The sequence below is a fragment of the Ananas comosus genome, linkage group 18 (genome assembly GCF_001540865.1).
Source record: "Ananas comosus cultivar F153 linkage group 18, ASM154086v1, whole genome shotgun sequence".
NCBI lineage: Eukaryota > Viridiplantae > Streptophyta > Magnoliopsida > Poales > Bromeliaceae > Ananas > Ananas comosus.
In genome coordinates, this window is record NC_033638.1 from 9,543,528 (window position 1) to 9,563,980 (window position 20,453).

Sequence of the window (20,453 nt, forward strand, 5' to 3'; positions counted from 1 at the left end):
TTTCACAGGCAATAATATCGCGACTTTTTGAGCTAAACAAAGAAGAGAAGAGCATAATATCCAACCAAAGTTCTAATTACCAGTTCTCAAATAAACATAGATTGTGTACAGAGAATTCTAGCAGGAGCAAATATTACCAAGGAAGTTGCTTCCTCTTCACTCTGTGTTCTCCTGACAATCTACAACCTCGAGGCGCAAACAGAAGAGTTCCAACCATTTAATACTCATTGAAATGTATCGCGCCGACCTTCCAAACAAGGTAGGTCGTCGCGAACATGACCGTGCTGATGAATACGAAAGAGAACGCAATGACGAGTACATCGGTCCCCACGGGGAGAAAATCGAAGCTCAATCCCTGCTTCGGTAAGCCCCGTTTGCTATCATCAAATAGGTTCGTGGGGGCCTCGGGGAGGCCGGACCGCTTCTTTCCTTTATCGCTTTCCCTAATCGCATCCAGAACTTTACTTCCGAATTCGGGCTTGGACGACTCCGACTCTGTGTACTTACTTAGGACTCGCGCCGCCCTTAGCCTCTCCCTTGCTGTCAAAGGAGGCTTCTTCAGCGCAACCTCTTTCGGCTGAGGAAGGTTGCCGTTCACACCGAGCTGAGTGTCATATGATTGAAATTGGCTACCGTTGTCGTCGGCTTTTTCAACATTTGAAGAGTCTGAAGTTGATTCTGTGGCGGCTTTATTACTATCGGTTGCCAAGGGAGTTTTTGCATATTTTCTCGCGGGAAAAAACAGCAGTGACCGGGGTTCTCGGAAGCTATTCTTATGTACGCGGTGACTCGACCGATGCAGGAGTTGATTGCTTCCTGGTGAAGATCCTGAGATAGCTCTTAATTTTATCTGCAACAGCGAGCTTTGAGTTGGTGAATTACATATAAGAATCAGTATCAGTTATTTGGGCATCACAAGCAACAACAATAATAAACTGTACAAACAAAAAGAAGGCCAAAGAACTTTTGAAGGAGAAATTTTAGTTGAAATATTCAAAAAAAAGAAAAAGAAAAAAGAAAAACAAAACTCTTAGCCTAGATGTTACTTTTGTCGTTGAGTTTTCCGAAATCAAGCTTTCTCAAATTGAAATCTAATCAACTAAATAGCATGTTTTCCAGACGAATTCATGCACAATGTAAGAAATCAACCATGATGTTCGTTCTTCATCAGAATGCCACAGCTACATAAAGGCCCTCCAAGGACTATAAACATAAATTTGAGAATAATGCAAGTCACATATCATTAAATATATATACTATTAAATTATATAAAACAACCGTTGTTCTTATAAAAAAAAAAAACTTAGCTACCAAAGAATAATAAAAGTCGGTATATCTTTGACAACAAGAAAAATTCGTATGTACAAAGATTGTTAAGTATGGTAACACTCACATAGCTCTCTTCACGCGTTGTTTATATATTACTCAAAAATCATCCTAACTATTAAAAGTACTGTAAGATTTGAACTCAGAACCTTCTGCTCTACTGCAGTTTGAAATAACTGTTTGAGTCTAAATGCATAAACTATAATAATTTGATATGTTTAAACGAATTAGGAGCTCAATTCAATTATATATATATATTATATATATATATATATATATTAATATATTTATATATATATTATATTAATTCAGCAAAACAATCATCATAATTCGAATTCAACCAGCGAATCCCGTGCTATCAATTTTAGATCGAATGATAGACCTTCACACAACTAAAACTTATCCAAAAATTGTAGCGCGTGTGTTGTGAAGAGCAACATTGGTCATTCATTTTGTCCCTCATAACTCCACCAATGATACCAATCCTCAAGCCACCAAAAAAAAAAAGAAAAAAGAAAGAAAAAAAAAAGAAAAAGCATAAGTTGCCACTTCTTGTGCAATTTGCGCACTCTCAAATAGGGGAAAACGAAACCCCAATTTCAAAAGTAGTCGTCGCTAGCGTACTTGAGATTTAAAGGGCTTATTTAAGTAAAAACTAGTAAATTATAGGGAGAGAGGGGAACTCACGTGTACGCCGATGTCGCAGAGGGAGTTCATTTTCGTAACAACGCTGCGGAGAATGAAAGGGCAAAAAAAAAAAAGAGAGCTTATTTGGCCATGGGGATAGGCTTTATGAGGCCATGGACAAAGCAAAGAAACGAAGCAAAAGGAACTTTAAATTACGACTATACCCCCTAATTTTAAAAAAAATAAGGATTTAGCTTTTCTTTAGAAATAAATTTTAACTGAAAATAATAAAATAAATTTTAAATTTGAATCTCGAATATAAACTTATGCTAGGACGGTCAGAACCCCTCAACAATTTATTTGGTGAAAATGATTTTTTTTTAGATAATTTTAGTTCTTTTATTGATTTCTTTTCGGCTTTTTTCTATAATTTGAATGAGTCGTTAACTAGCAGTAAACAAATTTAAATAAATAAAGTTTGAGATAGTTTTAGTTCTTTCGTTAACAGTGAATAAAATTTATAGTTTCATCAGCCATGACAAAAAAGTCTAAAAATATATATTTGGTTGAATCAGATTAAAATTTTTTAAATTTTTAATGAAACTAACTTAAATCAATAATACAAAAAGTTCAAAAGATATATAAATATAGTTCTATATATATATATATATATATATATATATATATATATATAAAGGTTGTCTACTTTTAAGGGTATTTCGATGAAATTTTACAATTGGTTTATCGATAATTAACGATTTCTAGCTTTATACCTGTCTTAAAAAAAAAAAAAAAAAAAAAGAAAAACTGTCAATTCTGGGTCTCTGGCCTGTAAAATACCCCCCACCCACCCAAAAAAACAAGGTTCGACTCATTTCTCAAAATACAAAAAATATATCACAAAAAGATGTAAATAATCGAGAAATAGATTACTAAAATATATAAATAAACCATTAATGTCCTCTTTACAAATGAAAAACAATAGACATCTACGGATTCACCAAAATTGCAATGATTGTGAACTAATAAAAGTTGGAATCTATCTGTTACATATAGAGGCTAGCTATTACCAAAAGGACAATAAAAGCGAAACAAATATAAAACTCTAAAAATTTCAATGCCAACTTAAATCAGGAAAATATATTTCACAAGAACCCTTTTCATGCTTAATTTAGGTTCTCACATTTGCTATACAGAGATAGTGGACCAGCACTACCCATACTTTCTTCGTCCGCAAAGTGGCTAGCAGCATGTCACCAGAAAAAGCCACTACGAATCAAACCGCAGAGCTCGAAACTATCCGAACAATCCATTCCTGTATAAGTAAGTGTATTCTCTGCATCATTTAAGAACAGGTTTTCGTCTGATTTTCGAGAGCTGGATATCTCCATTCAAAACTGAACCCACAAACTCCTCCGCTTTTTCCATTGTAATTTCACCAGTGAAAGCCGCAAAATTCCCTCTGTGTGGCTTGTACGCTACCAGAAGCTTATCATAGGACTTGTAGCCAGACTTGTCGAAAGAGTATAGAAATGACGAATGTTTGGCTGCATCCAACAACGAGTAGGAGATTGACTTCCCAGAGCTGATAACCCGATCCTGCCGCCTCACTAAAGTCTTCTGAGAGATCTGAACATAAAATATCAAGAATATAACACTTCAGCACTTGTATAGAAGCTCACTATCCACGACTGCTGAGTTGTTAAGAAGAACAAGAGAATGACAATTTAAATATCATAATAAATGAGAATGGGATTAAAGAAACAAGAAGTTTAATCCCAGTTTTAACTATGTCCTTACAAATTCTTTTGACAGCAAACAGTGTAAGCTTATGTCCTTACGATTTCGATTTAGCAATTTAGAATCTGAAATTTGTACTGTGTAACAGGGCCTTCCATTAGTCTACAGCCAAAAAAATGTCATGCACTGAACTCCACGAACGATGCTAACAAGGCATTTTAATTTCTATTATAATAGACTAAGAGAAGAGTTCACTTATTACACCCAAAAAAAATTGGGGAATTAAATAGTTTGAAGTAGACTTTGAGGAGAAATTGAAATCGGGATTAGACTTCAATGAATAAGTTTCTGATTAGTCCAAGAAAACTAAAACATACTAACCGCTGTCAAAATCTTTTCCAACTTTTCTTTCGCTTTAGATGATCTGTATGCGCCAATGATGCAAAGAGAAGTCTTATCACCGCAAATGTCATCAAAATTCGAAGGGGTGAGGAGAGGAACATTAGCCCCTTCAGGTTCAGTCTCAGATGATTTCTTGGCTTGGTTTGTTGCTTTCTTGCTTTTCTTCTCAAAACTTTCAAGCAATGATTTAAGGTCCTTGACACCTGATTTAAGATCCTTTGCAGCAATTCCCGCTCCCAGAAGATGTTGCTCCCCATTCACAGTTCTTCCCATTATAGCTGGTAGATCCCTGACACCCAACTTTTTCAGCCAAGGATGGGAAACATCATGAACCTACACAAACACATACAATCTTTAACGTGCTAAGAGATTGCAAAGTTTCTAGTACTGACTACAGGAAGAAAATGTACGAGTTCATCTGATTATTTATTGAGATTGCCCATAAGAAACTTGAGTGAATTCCAATAAAAAAATTAATCTAAGTATATAATCTACAATTGACAATTATGATGCTTAGTCAAACTTTATCGAGGAGAGGTTTTCTGCCAAATATTGTCATGAAAAAAATGGGAATGTGTGAATGTATTATGTTTGAAACAAAGTTTACTAGTATAATAACAGTTGAAATATTCACAATTTACTTTTCCTACCCCGAAAAGGTATAAGCGTCAGAAGGACTATTTCAGCACTAAGAAATTGACTATAATTTATAGTGAAAGGAAATGAAGCTACCTCTGCGTGGTAGAAAATGAAGCGTTTATGATACAAGCCACTGACAACACGCCATATTGCCGGGGCGTCTTTCCTAGTGGAGAGCAGAAGCACTTGGGGAAGCTTTTCTGAGGTGCTTGAGGGAAAATCATTTTTCCCTATTTCTACCTTCTTGGAAAACCTTGGTAGGTGATCTTGGCAGAATAACTTCAGGCTCTTAGTGTCAAGATCCCCAGTATATTCAAGTAAAGAACCTTTATCACTTGATATATATGAATAGATGAACAGGCGAGCTCGTTTGCTTGAAGATGTACCAACTTCCTGACAAAGAGTTTTCTCGCTAACGCAGTTTATTTTACCCGCCTGCATTGAGATTGAAAATTTAAATGCTACTCAGTAATCACACTCTTTAATGAATATTTAAATTTAAATCACAGTATGTCGCTACAATGCAGGGTGAATCACAACCAGGCATTCCAAAGTTATTTCAAAATTTTCAATCTGTCCCACCACATTTCAATTTTTGCAATTGGATCCTCAACCTTTGCATTCCCTGGCAGATTTGCCCTTTTCACTAGCTCAGCAGTTAAGTTGAACAGGTATCTAATTGCCACATGCAAAGGCTAGAGCCTTGTTGTACCAATCGAAAGGTTTGGGAACAAACTAAAACTAGGGTAAAAGGTTAGAAGACCCCTGGTGCAATTTATCCTCGTTATACTATAAGATACTTAAAAGAAGCAAAGTTAGATACACAGACAAATACACAAAAACTCATACCTTTATGACTCCATCTAACATATCGGCAACATCCTGCACGACACTTTCTAATACATCGTATCCTTTTGCTGATGGAGTGTAGAACAACAAAAGCCAAGTCATCCCTTGATCTCTTATTTGTTTGTTGAAGAATTGCAAGTTAACATCCTCAATTTTCCTAGGACTAGCAGATTTTGACTTAGATCCGCCAAAATTACTGAATCCACTCTGGCTCTCACTCTTCATCCCACCACCAAAGAATCTGGAAAATAAATCACCAAAACCAAAGCCAAATGGATTTCCGCTGGCAGTTGGGTCACCACTAAAGGAGAAAGAGAATGTTTTGGTATTGCCTTGGCCACCCGTTGACTGCCACCCATTTCCAGGCCCACCAGATGTAAAGTGGGTATATCCTTCATGGTTCCCAAAGTTTCCACCATTAAATCCAGCATCATATACTGGGGTGCCCTTCTCATCTCCGTAAAGATCATAATTCTTCCTCTTCTCTTCATCGGACAGAATCTCATAAGCTGAGAATAAGTAGAAGTTTTCAGACTCGATGTGTTCACTAAAGGAAGTGATTCAGCTTACAAATTGCAAATTGTGCAAATATTTCATTGAGATATGCAATATTAAAGCTAATGGTAGTCAGTAACATAATTAGAGAAGTTTAAATGCACAGATCATTGAAAAATAGATGATACAGCATGTGAATACAAATGCAAGCAGAGATGGAAATTTCCTTACACGGGGTCATTAAAATATTAAATAACAGAGAGAATCTCAGCATAAACAGTCATCATATGGGGACAAATATCATAAAGCACAAAAATTGAGTGAGTAATTACCATTATTTATCTCTGCAAACTTCTCCTGTGCTCCCTTGGCTTTATTCTTGTCAGGGTGATATTGAAGAGAGAGCCTGAAATAGATGTAAAAAACAAATGTTTAGTTACCTAAACAGGTTAGATCAGTGAATATCCAAATTTTCGACTAGATAGAAAATATAAAATGTTAAGCAGGTTAAGCATACTTGTGAAAGGCTTTCTGAATATCGCGCTGACTGGCATTTTTGTCAACACCAAGAACCTGTAGGAGGAAAATTAACAATTGAAAATTGAATCACCAATACAGAAAATTGACAAGAAAATATTCACAAAAAATAACAACAGGTTATCAATTAAAATTGGAGTTCGGGAGTCGAAAGAAGCATAGAGGAATAAAGGAGGAAAAGTTAAACATTTATATACCAAGCAAACCGAAAAGAAAAAAGTATAAACTCGGTGAAAGACCTAAATAATCTATAACTTTGTCGAGTTCTTTTGCCCCCCCGAACACTAGATTGTGTCAAATTCAGCCGAACGCCCCAAACCGGAGTCCCTTTTATTTCTGTCGTATGAGATTCTGTCGCTTAGAACTCCCAAACACCGTTTGGTTGGGGGTTAAGGGGTGGAATAACCCCTTAACCCCGAATTTATACCCAAACACCACTCTTTTCGGGTGGGGTTTACTAACCCCACCCCAAACCGGGTTAGTGGGGTTTACTAACACCACTCCCCCTCCCAACTTTAACCCCGCACGCATCCCGAGTCCTCACATTTTTCTTCTTTATCAATCATTAACCCCACTCTCCCTCCCAACTTTAACCCCGCACGCATCCCGAGCTCTCACATTTTTCTTCTTTATCAATCATTATCTTTTTATCCCACCTACTCCAACCAAACACTTTTTTTCACTATCCTACACTAACTCCAACCTCCAACCAAACACAAAAAAATTTTAACACCATTTTAACCCTGAACTTAACCCTATCCCTGGAATAGCTACTTTTTCTTAACCCCGAACCAAACGGGGGCAAAGAGTACATGATCCTCTCTGATAAACGGATCTGTTTAATCTTTCAGATTCTCACTTCATATTCGAAAAATTCTCGTTGTCTTTACGAATACTATTCTCTCCTCGTTCTTTTATCAGTTTTCTGTGTGCTTTTTCTCTTCCTTTGGCACAGCATCAGCAAACATCAGTAACCAGTTCCCAAATTGGCAATATTTTTCAGTTTCAATTGAATCAAAGTATGAAACAAAAAAATATCTCGAGAACAATCAATGTCAAATTCACATTAGAAGCACACGTAGCGCAATTTTCACCTAAATTTCCCAAATTTCACAGGCCATCAAATTGAATGGTACAGCATTGAGATCACAGAGTACAAACATCAGGAATAGTACCAATTTCACGCGAAAAAGAGCTCTAATCTATCAAATTACGCTCATAATTCCTCAAAATCGTATTAAAATGAGCGATTCTACGAGCATAAGAATGGATTAATGCTTCTCACCTTGTAGGGATCTCGGGTTTTGGCATCGCCCGGGACCGAGAGGTGGAGGAGGAGGACGAAGAAGAAGAAGGATGGCGCGAGGAATCGTCTTGCCATAGGCGCTATTGATTCCGTGCTTCGTTTTCGGGTTTTTTTTTTTGTTTTTTTTTTTTTTTTGCCCTTTTTGTTTCGGAAGAGCGAGGGAGAGAGAGAGAGAGCGCTTTTTATCTGTTTCGACTCACGCACCGGTTTCGAAGGTGGGGAGGTTTCCTCCGCGATAATTCCAGATGCTTCGTCGGCTCGGACACGTGGCGACGCCTTATGCCTCCACGGCTTTCGACCAATAGGATTTTAGGCACGGTCGCGAATTACACCAAATTCTTCAAGTTCCAAGCCCTGGTAAATCAAATTACTAACGAACTAGATAAGTAATACATTAATGAAAAATGCAGTTTTTCTTTCTCATAAAGAGACTCGCAAATTACTAACAAATTTATGAATATATATTTTTTATTTTTTTATTTTTGTTTTTATGAGATAATAGTTCTAATATTTATAAGAATTATAAAATTCTAGATAAGTAAAAATTAAATCGAATCGGTTTATAATTGTTATCCTAATATAGCTATAATATATTTTTAATTAGCTTTTCAATTTAACTAACATAATAACCGTCGGATCGAGCCCGATTATGAGCCCATCCGATCGGTTAACAGAATGCCAACAGTATAATATAATTACATAATACAAATAAATATTTTAATATCTGATTATTACTTAACTTTTTAATTTTTTTAAAATTATCTTAGCACTATTATTTCAAGTCAATATAAATATAGGTATAAATGGATAGATAGATAGATAAATATAGATATAGACTAATAAGACTCTAGTTTGGAGTTTATGATTTTATTATTACATATTTTTTTTAGGCAACAATTCAAAAACAAAAGAAGAACGCCATATAATACGGCGAAATAGACTTAATAGTAATAGATAGCGCTCGACCCATTGACTCGATCCAGGCCCGTAGGAACACAAAAAGGCCCATATTCAGAAAGAAGCAACTGTTCGGCCCATTTATTTTCTGTGGTCCCCACATCAAACCACGTTTAACTCCTGCCCAAAGCCTACAACGGCCCGGCCCATTTAATGGGCCCACTCCTCTCCCCCTCCCTCACTCTCGTTCCCCCACAAACCTCTTCTCTACCCCTCTCCCTCTTCCTTTCTCTCCATCTCCATCGTCTCCTCTCCCTTCCTCTCCTCTCCTCTCTCACCTCCGAAACCCTACCCCCCTTCTCTTCGGCGCCATTCCACTCCGCTCCTCTGCTTCGACCCCGATCGCGTTCGAGATCTCGATTCCTCTTCGGCCCCTCCCATTGCATCCGCGGAGCGATTCCTTATAAAGCGCGCGGGCGCGATCCATGGCGCTCTCGGCGTCGGATATCCAAGCCGTGTACTCGCTCCTCGCGAACTCGCTGAGCGCCGAAGAGTCCCTCCGCAAGCCCGCTGAGGCCAACCTCGCACAGTGCGAGAGCCGCCCCGGATTCTGCTCGTGCCTTCTTGTAAAACCCCAATTCTCTCTCATTTTACCCATGATTAGTACGAATTTTCTATCATGATAAGTTATTTTGGTAGTGTAAACTTCGAGGTGATGTGTGGGTGATTGCAGGAGATAATCGCGGCGAGGGATTTGGCTTGCAGGGAGGATGTCCGCCTTTTGGCTTCTGTATATTTCAAGAATAGCATCAGCCGTTACTGGAGATATCGGCGTGATACACCGTCAGTTGCTTTCTGAAACTACTTGCTTAAAAAAAAAAGCCTCTTCATATGTTTGGCAACATCCAAATTTGTCAATTTGATCGAATGCAAATTCATTTCTGTTTATTTCCTTCATCTGGATAATTAATTGATTATGATATGTACTGATTTCTACTGAATTAGGTGGATCTCAACCAGTGGAATAAATTGGACGAGTTGAGAACCGATATACCAGGATTTAAGCTTCTTAAAAGATTAAGAAAATTTGTTTGTCCAGAAATAATCTTTGTTGTCAATATGAATGGGTTTATGATTAAGCCTAAAATGGAAAAGTAAGTGATGGAAATTGGTGCATTGACATCTTATTCCAAGTAACTGATTGGTTTAAATTATACCTTGGTTTGGTTTAGATTTTAGCTCTTACTTAATTTTGTCTTGATTTGGTAGCGAAGAGAGTGTCTATCTTTTTTCTTGACTTAAAAGGGTATCAGGTTAGAAACTTGCACAGAGTGGATGTGTATAGCAGAATGGGTTGGCAAACTAATTCTGTGATCTTATCCATATGAAGATGGCTAGACAAAGACAAATATATTAAATGGGGAGGTTATGATGTTAGCTAGCGATCTCCGCACTCTTTCACAAGTTAAATTGTTCTTTTGCATATTTTTACTCTTTTGTTATTAGTGACTCCTCTCTGAATGAAGTTATGCAAATACTGTATAACATAGTAATTTTTCGCTACAGGGGAGGCATTAGCAACGAAGAAAAGATTCACATTCGAAATAAATTGTTGTTACACATAAGAGAAGAGAATACCAAGGTTAGATACGCTGATTCTTTTGTTGGTTGTATATTATCTTGACGTGTCACTATAAACAAAAAAAATAAAATTTAGCTTATTTTTTCCACATAGTTGTATACAAAATAGATTTGTGTCATGAGCGGTCAGCTAATAGATTATGCTTTGAATTGATTTTATAGATTCATTCTTGTCGTGTTATTTGAAGTTACTTTGTTCGTTTTCTTAATGGTGCAATTTGAATGGTGTCTCTTTTGGAGAAGCGGCATCTCTTAAGTGCTGATTCCCCCTCTTGGTTTTCTATTGTTTGATGCAGATTGCACTTCAGTTGGCCGTTCTTATCTCCAAGATAGCACGTATTGATTACCCAAAAGAATGGTGAATTCTTCCATCTGGTCTTTCTACACAATTATAATTTTCCAATGTATTGTGCGATGCTTATGTATCTAAAGCAGCTGCTACCCTGCAATTTCTAAATTTATTTTGTAACCATACTTTATAGTCACTGTAGTATTGCTGTAGTCAAGCAAACTTGTTATGCAGGAGCCTGCTATTAAAGTAAATCTTTCTCTAAAATGTTTAATTGGCAAGCTGCTTGATCTGGATTTTCCTTTACACTGTCAGAAAGTCTACTAGCTGTTCGCTTGATAGATCTTTTATGTTTTGCTGTGCAAGTTTGGAGAAATCGTTTTGATGGCATGTGGTTTATTTGTCATTCAGGCCAGATCTCTTTTCCTCGTTAGCACAACAGCTCCAGTCAGCTGATGTACTTGCTTCGCATAGAGTTTTTATGGTTTTGTATCGAGCTTTAAAGGAATTGTCGACAAAACGGCTTGCTTCTGACCAAAGAAACTTCTCTGAGGTACTACAGTTTTATCCAATATTGTAAGTTTTCATCTTGCCTTGTTGTCAGAAATACTATGTCCAGCTTGCATCTCAGTTTATTTTGATTTTTAAATTGCATGCTACTTGCTATACTGAAAAGATATGACTCTTTAATTCATCAATTTAGACTCTAAATAATTTTTGTTCTTTAAAGGCTTAATTTTATTAGGTTTGTGAGAGTAACTATCTGCTATTANAATAAGATAAAGTGGACATCATGAATAGTCAGCTTAGTACACAATCATCAACAATTTGATAATAGCAGATATGACTCTTTAATTCATCAATTTAGACTCTAAATAATTTTTGTTCTTTAAAGGCTTAATTTTATTAGGTTTGTGAGAGTAACTATCTGCTATTATCAAATTGTTGATGATTGTGTACTAAGCTGACTATTCATGATGTCCACTTTATCTTATTATATTATTCATGGAGTTCTTGAGTAACAAGCTGATGAAATGTTGTCTTTTGAACTTCTCTGTGCTTTAAAGAACAGCAATCTCTAACAGAATTTTGTGATGGAAACTTAAAGAAAATTTTCAAAATTTTTTGATATGGAATTTTGCTATTTATATTTAAGCTTCCTGGAATCCTTCAAACACAAACTGTTTAGTGCCCATTTTTGCATCACTTGATTTGCTTTTATTTGCCTTCTTATTAGTTAGGGTTCTTTTTTTTTTTTGGCTCTTATAAGAATAATATCCTCAACTAGGGCCTAGGGTTTTTTTTTTCTTTTCCATCTAATCCTTTGTTTAACTATATATGAGACAAAGGGTTAGAAAATAAAATGGTGCATGGCTACATTACCTGATGAATCTTGAAATGCTGTGGATTCTTTAGATTTGGGCCATTTGTCACAAAGCTAGGCAGGAAACCACAGTTTTAGTGTAGTGTATAGATGCTTCCATCAAATTTTGAACTATTAAAATGGATCATGATAGTCTTATAGTATCCTTTTATATAATGTGTACTTTTGTGCAGATCACCGCCCACCTATTTGAATATACATGGAACCTCTGGAACAGTGATGTGCGGACTATTTTGCAGAATTTTGCTGCTGTTTCTCAATCTAGCAACATCAATACCTTTGTCGAAGAATCCAATGACCTGCTTTTGATTTGTGAACGATGGTTATTTTGTTTGAAGATAGTACGGCAACTGATTATTTCTGGTTATCCTAGTGATAAAACATCTGCACAGGTATGTATCGAGATTAGCCTAAAATTTGTTTGCTTTCTGCTTTACTTTCTTTATAATTATATTTTTGGTAATCAAGACCTATAGGATGATACTATTAACTTCCAATTTCGTCCTTTTAGGACGTTTGGCAAGTCAAGGAAGTTTGTCCTGCATTCTTGAGTGCTGTTCAATCTTTTCTCCCATATTGTAAGTCGTTTCTCTTATTCGTGTTTCCGAAATCTTTAGCTGTTTCTTTATTCATCCTTCAATTTATTCAAAGGGCTTTCTTTTATTTCTTATCATCATATATCTTCTGCAAGCTTAGGTCCTGATATCTAGCAGTACTTGATTAGTTTTTTATTTTTTTCCTTTTAATGTTGTGTGGTACTACTTGAGTTCAATAATATTTCTATCTTTATTGACAACTTTGAAAATTCAATTATTTAATTAGTTAAATTCAAATACTGCAGACTCATCCTTCCAGGAAAGACATCTCAACCTGTGGGACTTCACAAGGAGAGCATGTACTAAGTTGATGAAAGTACTATCTGCCTTACAATCCAAACATCCTTATTCATTCGGTCACCATGCCATCCTCCCTGCTGTGATAGACTTTTGCTTAAATATGATTGCAAATCCTGAACAAGCGGGAACATCTTTTGAGCAGTTTCTGATTCAATGCATGATGTTAGTGAAAACTATTTTGGAGTGTAAAGAGTACAAGCCAAGCCTCACTGGACGTGTAATTAATGAAATGGGGGATTCTCTAACCTTAGAAGATAGGAAGAAGAGCATTTCTGCAGCTGTTAGTGGCATTCTCAAGAATATCTTGCCAAATGATCGTGTTATATTGCTCTGTAATACATTGATAAGAAGGTAATTTCTAGATTAGCACTTCTTGATTGATTTTTTTTTTCTCTCCTGGATGTAGAATTTCACATTAGATAGTCATGAAGATTTTTTTTTCCTTTCTTTTCTATACTCATTTGGGTGATTTTCAGAAATTTCCTTTGTTATGTCTTTTTAAAAAAAAAAAAAAAATCCTTTTGAATCTTTTTGCATGGCATATTGCTTGAAGAACGAATACCCTTTAGATCTTAGAGAGGAAAAAGTGAGAACACTAAAATCCAGGTGTAACATAGGATAAAAATAAAAGTAGTATGTATTTGCACAGAAATCTAGATGTTGTGAATGATCTACAAGCCAAATCAAGGATGTGTTGCTAATGGTGACAAAAAGTAACAAGGGTAAATGGCTAACAATTGCTTTGCACCATTTATATATTCCTGTAATTAATGCCAATTTTGGCGAGGTTTATATATATATATATATATATATGTCTTTTTTTGTTTCTGTAGTTAGTTCCTTGAGACGGCAAAAAATTTGGAAGAATGGCATCAGAATCCTGAATGTTTTCACCATGAACAGGATATGGTTCACTGGACAGAGAGGCAAAGGCCATGTGCTGAAGCCCTTTTCATTGTTCTGTTTGAAATTAATAGACAAGTCCGTACTTTTCACATTCACACTTATGGTATCTTTAACATTACTGCATATTACTTTGAATATATATATAATAGCTATATCTCATTTCAGCTTCTTGCTCCGGTGGTTGTTTCCATTCTTCATGAAGCAATTGGTGGTTCCCCTCCACTAGAAACAGACATTACTCCTGGAATGCTTTTAAAAGATGCAGCTTATACTGCTGCTGGGCACGTGTATTATGATCTTTCTAATTACCTTAATTTTAATGAATGGTGAGTTTATAGATTTATTTGCAAGAAATTTTTGGGTTTTGGGTTGGGTTTAGAAATTTGGTTTATTTTTATATATCTAGAAAAGGAGGGCACATTTAACACTATCTTACTATACTGGTTTAATGTCACATTGTACAGTTTTCACGTCACAGACAAATGTTACATGTAAGACTGTATTACATATTAACGTTTCTTCCAAAATTATAACAATTCTTGTCCTAATTCAATTCTGCAGGTTTCACAAGTCGTTATCTATTGAACTTTCAAATGGTCATCCGAATATGCGCATTATTCATCGAAAAATTGCACTGATACTCGGACAATGGATTTCTCAGGTTAAGTTTATTTTGGAGTCCTGTTTTATTATCATTGGATTCCATTACTTCTTTATTAGGACAATTTGTACTCTATTGGTCATTATGCATCACATGATTTATATAGTTGTTGTTTGTAAATAGAATGTTTGTTTTATATGTTATTGCTTATGTTTCCCAAACTTTAATTCTTAGTTCCATGAATCTGGTGTACCATTTTCAAAACAAATTTGTTGAAATTAGTTCCAACAGTTTCAGTGGAAAAGACAGAAAAAACTTGTAAGATCATTTAGAGTATATTTTTTTTGAAAAAAAAACTTAATCAAACCTGTGGTAAGATGTGTCAGATCAAAAGTAGTGTACTAGTGGCATGTCGGGCCTTATGTACTTGGGAGCTGCACATCCCTGTGTTATGGCATTGATAGATTATCTATTTTTATCGTATTAATACCATCTTATAGAATATAAGTGGCCCTGGTTCTGATTTTATGGAGTTTGCCTTTCTGAAATTCTTAACTCCGATGGGCCTAGATCTCCAACTTGATCTTCTATGATTTTGGGAAGTTATGCTATATATGGTATTCTCTCTGATCATTATTTTAACCTTTTGGTAGATTAGATCTTATCTTCATTTATTTCACCTGTGCTTCCATCATGTTATGCTATATACAGTTATCTTCTTTATTGTATGTTGCCTTATTTTTGGTTTCATGATGCAATCACAATGGTCTTTTGCTGCTAGTCTTTTTCTGGATTCTGGTTTCTGATTATTTCACCTTTCAAGCAGATTGAAGGTGACACTAAGACGATGGTTTACCACGCATTAATCAGATTACTTCAGGATGACGATGTAGCTGTTAGAGTATGATTTTTGATCTGCACAAAGCCCTAATCCTTGTATTTGATGTTTCTTACTTTTTCCTGTTTCACTGATTATATACCTATCCATTTTCAGCTGGCTGCATGTTGGTCTTTGTGCTATGTTGTTCAAGACACTAACTTTTCAGAACAAGATTTTGCAGAGCTTCTACCAGCATGCTGGACTTTGTGTTTCAAGTTGATTGATGATGTTCAGGAGTTTGAATCAAAGGTTCTTTTTCTTCTCATAATGTTATTTCACTTTCTAAGTTGCTACTCAGTAGTCTCACCTGAAATTATTTTCTGCCAACATTGGATAGGAGTTCAGTTTCGATTGATTCACTTGGTCTGGTAGTTGAGCTTTTGGGTAGGCAGTTTCCCTTGTTTAATTTTGTGGGACTTATCTTCGTTACACTTTTAGGTACTAGTTTTGAACTTTATCTCGGTACTACTTGAAGCTGTTGGTGAGAAGGTTATTCCATTCGCAAGTCAGTTATCAAAATATTTTCAGAAGGTATGTATTTAATACGTGAATTTTGATAATTCTCTTTGTACTTCAGCAGGCATATTTCAGGGAACAAATTTTACTGTTTTTTGATTGTTTGGAGTCTTAGTAGAGAATGTTTCTGATGTTTTGTAATTTGCCTAATGGCGAACATTTATTCTCTGAATAGATATGATATTGTAAAGAGTTAAATTTTATATCATTAGGCAGTATTAGAGTGAAATGACAAATATGTTTCATAATTTTATGTACCATAATAGATGGGTGATTCTTCTTTTGCTGTTCTCAGATGTGGGAGGAATCAAGTGGTGAAAGCTTACTACATATCCGGCTGCTAGTGGCACTACGTAATTTTGTTTGTTCTCTTGGATATCAATCGCCCATTTGCTATGACAGCCTTCTACCTATATTGCAAAGTGGTATTGATGTCGATAGCCCTGATGCTCTCAACCTCCTTGAGGACAGTGTCTTGGTTAGTTATATTCGATAGGTTAAACTTCGAATATATCTCGTTACAAGGAATTCATTTGATGTTGGTTGTGATACTGTGCAGCTGTGGGAAGCAACCCTTTCCAATGCTCCTTCAATTGTGCCTCAACTGCTAGAATTTTTCCCCTATCTAGTGGCTATAATAGATAGAAGTTTTGACCACCTACAGGTGAGGCACTTGATTTTGAGTTCTTCTCCAGCAAATCTACTCTTTTTGTATCTCTCCGTATCGGCCCTTCTTTTTGTTTTATCATAAACTCCATTACACAGTATAGTTTCTTGAAATTATATGTATTTCACATTATGCCTCTTGTGGAACTTAAATTGAGCCTTATTTCAAGTTTGAGTTCAGTTCGATCTTCAAGATGTAGCATTTGATAAACCCCAAATTTAGTCATTGTACTAATTCATTACTTAAGCAAGTCTTCATTGGGATAAAAGAAGATTAGACAGTGATGGAATTGGCTTGAACAATAATTATTTTACTCTTATCAGGGACTGTGTGAGACTAGACTGATTGACCCCTTTTTTTTCTGAATTATGCATCTCATTATCTTGATAGATAGGATTTTTGAATTGAACCATCTATATTCTTCATAGTAAGCTTACTGGATGTCATATTTAGATTTCTAATACACTTTTCTTAGGTGGATTGCTTTTATCAGTATAACTCTGTGTGGAAAGCAAAAAGAAGAATTAGTAGAATCTCTTCTATTGCATCTGTTATCTCCAAAATTTGATGGCGATATGCAGATTGGACTGAAACAGATGTTTCTGCAATGTAGGTGGCGGTCAATATTATTGAGGACTACATAATATTTGGTGGTGCTGAATTTTTGAAGAGGCATGCTTCGAGTATAGCTAAAATTCTTGATGCTATTGTTGGTAATGTTAATGACAAAGGGCTGCTTGCGACACTTCCTATCATAGACCTTCTTGTTCAGGTGTTTATTCTTCCATTTTAGTTAGGAGGATCGTGGACGGCTGAAGCCTGAAGCTTGTTTGGCATAAACGTTTCTATTACTGCTCTGTTTTGAGTTGCTCTCCTCCTATCTGCTATCTGCAATACATATTATTTGCCTGTATGTTGCATATTGATTTTTTTTTCCAGCAAAAAAAATCAAGTAATTTGCATCACAATATAATGTCACATTAGTTGATATTTGGTTTCTACTTCTTTCTGATTTATTCATGTGATCATTTGTGCCTAGACAAAATCGTTGCCCTTCTGCTTTCTGATATCATATTACTAGAACATGAAGTCTGTAAACTGATAAACTTCATTTGTTTCATTTGTGAGGATACGAGCTTGATTTGTCCATTGCCTTGTAACTTACATTTACTCCTTTTCTGCTCTGTAATTTAACTACATTGAGATTTATAATGCCAGCCAATTGCAACTTCCCATACGTGCAGATTTTGAGCCTTTATAGCACAGTATACTATAATTTAGCATGTACATTTGTGACATGCCACAGGAAAATCATGTGGTGAGACATCTATGTTATTTGATTATGTGAGATTGTGCTTTCGGTTGATATAGTTAACCATGTTACCTGTTGTTTTTTCTTTGTTACTAATCGAGCTTGTTTTATATGTAGTGCTACCCTTTGGAGGTGCCATTGATCTCTGGAGTTCTTCAGGTACTTAAATTGCATATTTTGCTAATCCTCGAGAAACATCAAACCGTTTCTAACTTGGTTCTTGTCATCTGAGGATTTCGATTAATGGTGCTTTACAGAAACTAGTCTATCTATGCTTGTGCGGTGATGATGAACGTAATCCTTCTCGGACAACTGTGCGTGTAACTTCTGGAGCCATCCTCGCAAGGCTTCTCGTGATGAATACCAACTATCTGGCTCAACTAGCATCTGAAGCATCTCTCACAGTTGCCCTTCAACAAGCAGGGCTTTCTATTAACCAGAATGTACTTCTTTGTTTGGTTGATGTGTGGATTGACAAGGTACCGGCAGCACTAGTGCACAAACTTTTTACCATTTATCTGCCACACTGCCTATTATCTGCCAATTAACTAAGTTTTATGCTGTAAAATTCTCTTACAATATACTTGTGATTTGTGAATATGGGGGCAACGTTGGTAACCATTATCCTTGCCATATGTCACCTCTATGAGTTTCTGACATGAACTTTCAACAGATAGACAATGTTACAGCTATACAGCGCAAGGCATATGCATTGGCCCTTTCCATCATTTTGACGTTAAGATTACCTGAAGTCATTGAAAAACTCGATGAGATCCTAAGGTAAATTTTTACAGATCAAGGAAACTCCTATTTTTGCCTCTTTACCATAACTAAGTTTTCTGTTCTCTTTTATGTCCAGTGTCTGTACTAGTGTAATTATGGGAGGAAGTGGAGGAACCAGTGAAGAAGACTCCAGGTTGTTAGTACTGAGATATTTCCTCCACTTTAGCAGTTGAATTCTCTTGGCAATTCTATTATTTTAACATTTTGTATCAAACCTTTTTTCTCAGCAGTAGTGATATTACAAGCTCTTCTTGGCCCAGTGATGTTAGTGTTTCAGGAAAAGAGTTAAGGAAGAAACAAGTGAGTTGTTATGTTTGGAAGCTAGCTTTTCATCTAAACTTGGCTTTCATCTCGTGCAATGAGTTGAAGGGGATTTCTTCTCTTATCAGATAAAAGATTCAGATCCTATCAGACAGTTTTCATTGGAGGACATTTTAAGAGAAAACTTAAAAGCATGTGCGGCCCTTCATGGGGAGGCATCTTTCAATGCTGCTATTAGCAGAATCCACCCATCAGCATTTGCTCAGTTGCAGCAGGCGCTGAAGATGGTTTAGAATGTCAATAGACGAAATCTCGATTCTTTAATTTAAGTCACCTTACAGTTCAGATGGATAGGATTCTATTTTGTGATGAATCGTAAGTTACGAACTTATAGTCCTCCTGTTTTTTGGCCCGAGTTTTATTATGAGGTGCCAGTTCATCTAATGTTAGGAATAATGCTTTTGCAGGTGCTGCTTTTTGAATGTCTTCTGTATTCCGGAGACTGCTGTTATCATCCAAGTCGCAGGCTGCTGTACTATTTTTTGATTGGAGGCTATTACGTATTTGGGTGTACCAGTGTTGAACATGATCTTGGGTGGTATTTCCTTTTTTTTTTCTTTGTTATACATATTTTTTGAGGTAATTTTTTTCAACGGAAGAGTCGACGGCTCGTATGTGAAGCAGGCAGGTTTTTGTAGGTCATGCTTCCATCGTTGACCTCGGTGGGCAATGGCGTCAGAGTTCTCGAGTACCTTTTTCTTACATCCTCATGGGAGAACCCAAAAGTAAAAAAAAAAAAGTGAGAGAGATGTGAGAGGGAAATGAAGTGTTATTTGTTGTATGATTTGGTTTGTTAACAGTTAAGTTCTTGTATTATGATTTGGATTGTTTCCTATTGAAAATTTCCTTTATTTGGGGCATGAAGAGTAAGCCTTGGCGTTTCTCTTATTTATTGGCCTGTATGAGCATTAAGATTTTGTAAATAAAAGATTGTACGCAACTCCTAGAGCATTGCTCGACCTCTCAGATGGGATGTCTCAGAAAATGTGTAGACAACTTCAGCAGAGAAGTTCAGAGTGCTGCTCTGAGCATTATGTGAGTAGATATGTCAGATCAGATAGGGTCTTCTGTCTGAAATGACCTAGTCTTCTAGAAGCGTGGGATGATGTTAGGATGTGCTTTGAGATCTGTGCACTCTTCCGTGATCAAGAATCTTCGTGCTCATAATGTTCCCACGCGGCTTCAAGTGGGTTCATGCCTGAGTGGTTACGTGCAGAAAAACCGAGGAGGATGTAAAGCCTTCTCAAATCATTCAGCTTTTATTTCAGTAGATATCGTCATTTATCGGTTCAAAAAAAAAAAAAAAAAAGAGGAAGAAAGAAATAAAAGGAGATGGAGTACAAGAGGCGAAATAGTCTTTAAGCAAATACTGTAAGAAGTATGGCATAGCTGGGTATGCTGACCTGCAATAATCTCAGCCCCAGTTAATTGGATTTGAC

General features: G+C 36.2%; 3 protein-coding genes across 3 annotated transcripts; 1 reads left to right on the forward strand and 2 right to left on the reverse strand.

Annotated features, from left to right (window-relative positions):
* On the reverse strand, window positions 1-2,131 carry LOC109724417. Its single transcript, XM_020253234.1, has 2 exons — window positions 2,014-2,131; window positions 1-850 (listed from the first exon to the last, which is right to left on the reverse strand). The coding sequence occupies exons 1-2, from the start codon at window positions 2,041-2,043 to the stop codon at window positions 218-220; spliced, it is 663 nt and encodes a 220-aa protein (XP_020108823.1). The 5' UTR covers window positions 2,044-2,131; the 3' UTR covers window positions 1-217.
* On the reverse strand, window positions 2,896-8,076 carry LOC109724416 (dnaJ protein ERDJ3A). Its single transcript, XM_020253233.1, has 7 exons — window positions 7,901-8,076; window positions 6,596-6,651; window positions 6,411-6,484; window positions 5,584-6,092; window positions 4,828-5,169; window positions 4,075-4,428; window positions 2,896-3,582 (listed from the first exon to the last, which is right to left on the reverse strand). The coding sequence occupies exons 1-7, from the start codon at window positions 7,994-7,996 to the stop codon at window positions 3,295-3,297; spliced, it is 1,719 nt and encodes a 572-aa protein (XP_020108822.1). The 5' UTR covers window positions 7,997-8,076; the 3' UTR covers window positions 2,896-3,294.
* On the forward strand, window positions 9,093-19,895 carry LOC109724168 (importin-11). Its single transcript, XM_020252892.1, is given in 24 exon segments — window positions 9,093-9,444; window positions 9,552-9,661; window positions 10,385-10,460; window positions 10,756-10,817; window positions 11,160-11,301; window positions 12,306-12,524; window positions 12,644-12,710; window positions 12,974-13,379; window positions 13,862-14,009; window positions 14,100-14,260; window positions 14,496-14,595; window positions 15,362-15,436; window positions 15,530-15,664; window positions 15,854-15,946; window positions 16,227-16,409; window positions 16,491-16,595; window positions 17,212-17,370; window positions 18,028-18,069; window positions 18,168-18,389; window positions 18,584-18,690; window positions 18,770-18,826; window positions 18,924-18,993; window positions 19,083-19,329; window positions 19,422-19,895. Coding segments are annotated over 23 exon segments (3,045 nt in total). The 5' UTR covers window positions 9,093-9,303; the 3' UTR covers window positions 19,248-19,329; window positions 19,422-19,895.

Excerpts from the sequence above, each read along its gene's own strand:
- LOC109724417 (XM_020253234.1), bottom strand. The coding sequence starts at position 2,043 with ATGAACTCCCTCTGCGACATCGGCGTACAC. Across the intron at positions 851-2,013 it reads TCTGCGACATCGGCGTACAC|ATAAAATTAAGAGCTATCTC; the intron begins GTGAGTTCCCCT and ends TCGCTGTTGCAG.
- LOC109724416 (XM_020253233.1), bottom strand. The coding sequence starts at position 7,996 with ATGGCAAGACGATTCCTCGCGCCATCCTTCTTCTTCTTCGTCCTCCTC. Across the intron at positions 6,485-6,595 it reads ATTCAGAAAGCCTTTCACAA|GCTCTCTCTTCAATATCACC; the intron begins GTATGCTTAACC and ends CATCTATTTCAG. Across the intron at positions 5,170-5,583 it reads TGTTAGATGGAGTCATAAAG|GCGGGTAAAATAAACTGCGT; the intron begins GTATGAGTTTTT and ends ATCTCAATGCAG.